Source organism: Phyllostomus discolor, chromosome 5 (assembly GCF_004126475.2).
Source record: "Phyllostomus discolor isolate MPI-MPIP mPhyDis1 chromosome 5, mPhyDis1.pri.v3, whole genome shotgun sequence".
Classification (NCBI taxonomy): Eukaryota; Metazoa; Chordata; class Mammalia; order Chiroptera; family Phyllostomidae; genus Phyllostomus; species Phyllostomus discolor.
In genome coordinates, this window is record NC_040907.2 from 156887150 (window position 1) to 156893149 (window position 6000).

Below are 6000 nucleotides of genomic sequence, written 5' to 3' on the forward strand. Positions count from 1 at the left end.
TTCCCAACAGTCCTACAAGTGGATGTGTTAAGAAATGAAAAGTAATTTGACAAATTTTGAAATGCTGAAAATTGTTAACATGTAAAATTTATTCTCTTCCAAACATCAATTAAAAATGTTGAAAGAATCTGCCTGTTTTTAGAGACTGAAATAAATGAACAACCTTTGTAAGGGCAAATTTATCTCAATCCTCACAGGTATCCTTAGGAGAGCAGGAAGGGGCATGAGGGTGTGGGGGAACAGTGAACTCTAGCTACAACTCTGGAATTATACAGGCTTGTGTGATCAGGAATGCTTTTACTGCCCCCAGCACCTAATAAATATTACAGTTGATCCCAATGTTCATGAGTAATATGTACTTCTATGATTAGAAGAAATCTAAGTCATTAGGCTGCACTTCTATTTAGATAAGAAAGTAGGGGCCAGCATAAATTTTTAATTAGGCACATTTAGAGAGCCTGTGCTTTGCTGCCTCTCATAGTCTATTCATTCAAGGTTCTTGTAAATTATATTAAACGGGTTCAGACCAGTAGGAGCCACGAGGATACCTCCCACTAAACATGAAAACTGAATGCTAAGGAAAGGTAGAAACTACCTATGTTTTAAACCTAATTTTTTTTGTCTTCCCTTATGAATTAGCTATAGGAAAGCCCAATTAAATGCCCCCCACACTCTACATCCATTGGATTTTGGAATGGGGGTGGGATATAGAAGCTTGAAAATATCACTGGTAGGTGACACAGCAACAGAGTGAAATGCACAGAATGTTCTAGATTGGGGTGGTTGTCAGATGTTTCAGATTTGAATAACATCTATGCCAGTGATCGGCTTCATGAAATGTGTGAACATCAGTCCAACCTCCCCATTGTTTAATGAGGTAGAGATCTCCTCTTGATGTAATATTGCAAGATAAAAACATTGTGTTTATTTTGTTTGAGAACATAATATGAAAATAGAAAGTAGAAGGAGCCCATGTTTTGAGGTCATTTATTCATTCAACAAATTCTTACTGAACATAAACCATGTGCCAAGCACTGTGCTAAGTTAAGTGTATAGCAGTGAAGATAAAAACATAGATTTATACACATTGGACTTTTAGTCAAGTTGGATAGAAAACAAGTCACAAATGCTGCTTGTTGTATCACCTTAGACACCGTGTTCATTTCTTTCATAGACACTATTTCATTACATAAGAGGAGAGGTTGGGTAGTCAAGAGAGACCTCTTGGAAATGACATGTAAGCCACGTTCTGAATGACACTATCATGATATGAGTAGGAAGGGGTGTATTACAGAGGGAACAGTTGCTTTGAAGTCCCAGAATGGGGATTAATTTGATGGTTCGAGTATTGCAACTCAAAGTTAGGGTCTCAGAACAATAGCATCAGCATCATCTGGGAGCTTGGTAGAAATGCAAGATTTCAACCCACCTTGTCCAGACCAATAGAGCCACAAGTACATTTAACGAGAACTTGGGTGATGTATAATCACTTTACAGTTTGAGAAGCGCTGGATTGTAGGAATTCAAAGAAGGCTATGGAAGCTGGAACACAGTGGGTCAGGAGATAAATAGAGATGCGTCAGGAGATAAATCCTTTGAGATTTGAACTTGAACCTGCCTGCTCCTCCAACCTCAAGTCCATCTGCATTGTTTCCAAACCCACTACTTTTGTGTCTTTGAAAAAAGTTAACTTCTCTTAATCTTTGCCTTAATCCTCTCTACAACCCTAAAAGAAAGCTATTGTTATTCCTATTGAACAGATGAGGAAACTGACTATGGAAGTATTTCAGATACTCGGCCCATGAATGATGTTCTGAAAAAAAAAACACTAGCAAAAGCTATACATCTTTTATTTCTTGACTGTTCATAAAGGAAACCAATGTGAATTGATTAAATTAATGAAACGTCTGAAAAAATATCTTTTCACTACGATACAACCTTACGAGTCTCAAAGTCCAGTTTCTTTAAACTCTTATTAATGGATAAATGTTACAAGGATTCTGGTGCATACATGATAGAGAGCATTGCCTTTCTGTTTACACCTGCTTGGTTTTGCCCCAGAAGAAAGTGCATTTCTTGGGGAGTTCTGTGGTTTACATACCCCCTGGGCATCTGGGTCTCTGGTTCTGTGTTTCTTGGCCTCATGATCCCAGTGTCTGGGTGACCATTCCCTTTCCATGACATTGGCCTAGCATCTTCCTTTGGCTTATCGCCCGGCTTATCGCCCAGGGTTTCCAAATGCCCAAGTTCAATATGCCCTGTGATCATAATCTGGTTTTGCTCCCGCCCATGTAGGAAAATCCCCTGGATTAACATCTATGCTCAAGTTCAACATGACAAGGAGCAGGAGATGATTGGGTCAGTGAGCCAAAGTGAAAACGCCCCCAAAATCACACTCAGTGACTTCACCGAGCCTGAGGAACTGCTGGACAAAGAGCTGGACACCCGGGTCATAGGTATGTGTGCTGGTACCACTGAGCTCCTGTGTCCTCTGTCCTCTAGACCCTCGGGCAGCCAACCCACTAAGCCTGTTCTTCAGATACTTCTAGAATGGGCTACAGTGACATAATCGTGTTTGAAAATTTGCCTGCCACCTCTGGACACGTGCAATTGGCAAAATTATTTTCCCTTAAAAGGAGAGCAGGTTTGAAATTGTTGAAGCCAGAGCGGGGGAGAGATGAAGCCAATTATCCATCACTGTTGAGCTTTTTCTTTTTCTTCTATAAAGCAAAAGCATGAACAACAATAAAAAACAAAAACAATTATCAGTACATGATCGTTAACCACACAAAAAAAGCATTCCATGTCCTCATTAATAATCACAGTATGCAGGCTCTGCCATCCGATAACCCTGGGTCCATTTTATTGTTCAGCCAGTCTCCTTGCTCTGCCAGGCTACGAGCTCAGCAGCTTCCTTGTGCCTCAGATTCCTCATCTGTGACGTAGGAATAATAGTACCTACCTTCAGAGACTTTTGCCATGATGGAATGATATTATTCCAATTAGCACAGTGCCTGCCGCATAGTAAGTGTTCAGTACATGGTGCCTATCACTGTAGATATTAGTAAAGTATAAGATGGCAAGATGTTGCTCCTACCTGTCTGCTGGTGTGGGAGATGGCACATTTTAGATGTAGATCAGATAGGCCAGTGAGCTGACGGGATAGAATATCTAGGTGCCCTATTAAATAAGCATGTATTAAGCACCTGTTCAAGGTGGCTTTGTACTGAGCAGCAAATCAAACACAGACTCCTGCCCTTATGAAACTTACACCTTCTCTCCCTGTCTCTCTCTCCCCTGCAGGAGGCATTGCCACCATTGCAAACAGCGAAAGCACAAAGGAGATTCCCAACTGCACTAGTGTTTAACACCAACAAGCCGCGTGGTCAACCATCTTTCTGACTTTTTATTTTTGATGATTACTATTACTATTATTATGGAAGAAAATGAAATGTCTTTTTTTACCCTTTGTTTACCAAGGGCCCCTTCATAAACAGCAGGCAGATGCTTACTTAGCTTTGGGAGATGTTCCTAGCTGATTAAAAAGAGATAAAAAGGATAAATGGCTATGTTTGTGCTATGGGCAAAGCACGCATTTCCCCATGGCCTTCTCACTTTATTCTGCCATTAATGGTTCAAGGACTCTCTTTTTCCTTGTGATCTCTCTCTGTTTTTATTTTTTTAAGTTGGATTGGCTTTTCATTAACCTCCTATCCCCCCAAATCACCAACAACCTCATCCCCCAGTACACACATCTAAAACATAAACCATTTTCCAGTTAGATCCGCAGGAGGTAGGTTAGTGGGGCGTGAACTAGCTGCAGAAAGTGTGCACACCTTTATGAAGGAGGCCCAGCCTCGTGCATGTCAATAGCGAGGCTCCTGATGGCTTATTGTATATAATTACAATGTAAATAGCTTTTTATTTCCTAAGAAATAATTTAATGTTTAGTAAAAAAGAAAACAGAAAAAAGAAAGACGTGTGTGTTGGCTTATGCACTCACCCTCAGAGCTGACCAACCCCAGGCCTGGTTGACGTGTTGGGTTCTGGATGCTCTCCAGTTGTCTGTCACAATTAACTCTTGCATCTCTGTGTCCATGCCATAGCTGGTTTCCACTTACGTATATAAGGGGGGAGGGCAGAGGAGCTTCTTTGGGATGATTCGCAAAGGAAGGACTATAGTAACATCATGGAACATGGAGTCTTATTGTTCCATCAGTGACATGGAAGAAGTTGCCAGATGAAACCCACTAGAGACTTCGATCTGAGATCCAGATGGAGGACGGGGGTTCCCCTCCAGGAGGATGAAAGGGAGGATATCAGCACAAGAAAATGCTCTTCGCTAACAAAGCCAGGCAACAGATCTAAAAACAACAATGAATCTGCTTTCTGGTTGGATTCCAAAGAAATGTACAATGTTTCTGAAAGATGCGTGGGCTATTTTTAGCTGAGAATAGTGCTCTGGGCACTAGGTTCAGCCCAGCAAGTGCTCTCGGCATGGGAGGGGTGACTGAGGTCGGGAGGGAAGTGCCGTTTCTAGAATCATGAGTCCAGGCAAACCTTGTGGGCCAAATAGGGGTCTAGTCTTTAATGGTATTAGTCAAAGACGATTTTAGCAAAGCTGTGCTGTTTGCTTGTCAGATGTACACAACTTCCTTAAAGTCAAATGTCTGCCTTCAGTTCCCTTAAGATAGTTCTTGCCTCTGGAGTGAGTGGCTCCCAACACCAGTTTTCTCCTTTCCAACACCCTGCCCCTTCACACATTCATACACGCCAGTTGTTTTCGGTAGGTTCCCTTTAAGCCATGCTGTAAGCAGTTTTTGATTTTCAGGCTCAGCCTGTGCACACTGTTCTAGAAAATGATACACTGTGTATATATACATATATATATGGGAGGAAAGGCCAAAATGTTACCTGTTAGTATTTGTGGGATGTCATTCACATTTCTCTCTATGAGAACGTGATGTACGGATATCTGACTGGCTACAGCATAGACCAGGATTAGGAGTGTTTCTAAAGATCCTGCTTTTTTGTTTCAAGGGTTAAATGGGGCAGACAATTGCAATACTTGTACTAAACAATGGAATATAAATGCATGAGTCGTATCTATATATACAGTATATGTATATATACTGTTTTGGTTTTATTGTTCCATTTGAATATTTCTACTGTAAAAAAGACAGTGGTTTTGAAATTGTTGAAAATAAATGTATTTTTGTACATCAAAGCTCTACATGTGTCTGAGATTTCTTTGGGCAGTTTTATCTAGTCTGTCAGTCAACTGTTGCTGTGATAATGCCAATGGCAAAAAAAAAATGAATAGCTTATAACAACAGATATTTATGCTTTGCTTTCTGTGTCTTTAGGTTGGCTGTGATTTGGCTGGGCTCAGCTGGGACGGACCAGGCTCTCCTGAGTGAGTTTGGATTCAGGCTTCAGTTGCTTCAGGTCTGCTGCATGAGTTGTCATCTTTCCAAGACCAGCAGCCACCCAGGGTATGTTCCCTTCCCGCCCCCCACCCCATGGTGAGACCAGCAGAATAGCCATTGTCGCTAATGCCTTGGCTCAGAATGGTCCTCCTATTTACCCATCACCTACATTCCGCTGACTGAAGAAAATAACATGGCCACATCCAAGATCAGTGGTCTAGGGAAACAGACTCTGCCTACACTGGTGCTAAGGTCCATGACGAAAAGTATGGACATATAGTTCCGATTCAGAGAGGGCATGAAGAGTTGAGAACAATAGTTCAATCTACCTATTCATTTTCTGTGACCCCCTGAGGGGCTCTCGTTAGATGGACTATCTGAATCAGTATCCAAGTTTCCCATTCCGATGTTTGTGGCCAGGATTTCTGAGCACGTGTCTTGGTAGCTACATGGACTTTCTCTGAGCTCAGGTCCCAGGGAGCAGTAAAGTTGTAACCTGCAATTCAGGTCTTAAAGATTTCAGCAGAAGAAATAAAAGCAGGAGAGGAACTCAATTAGACACATATCCTTT

The 6000-nt window shown here is 41.5% G+C and overlaps 1 protein-coding gene across 2 annotated transcripts in view; it reads left to right on the forward strand.

Annotated features, from left to right (window-relative positions):
* SORCS3 (sortilin related VPS10 domain containing receptor 3) overlaps positions 1-5230 on the forward strand; it is a 551877-nt gene extending 546647 nt beyond the window's left edge. Inside the window, exons 26-27 of one of the 2 annotated variants that reach the window (XM_028514086.2) lie at positions 2296-2456; positions 3304-5230. In XM_028514086.2, coding sequence (XP_028369887.1) covers positions 2296-2456; positions 3304-3368 — 226 coding nt within the window. In that variant the 3' untranslated portion in view covers positions 3369-5230. The remainder of the gene's footprint in view (positions 1-2295; positions 2457-3303) is intronic. The other variant, XM_036027268.1, reaches the window with a different exon arrangement.
* The last annotated feature ends 770 nt before the right edge of the window (positions 5231-6000 follow it).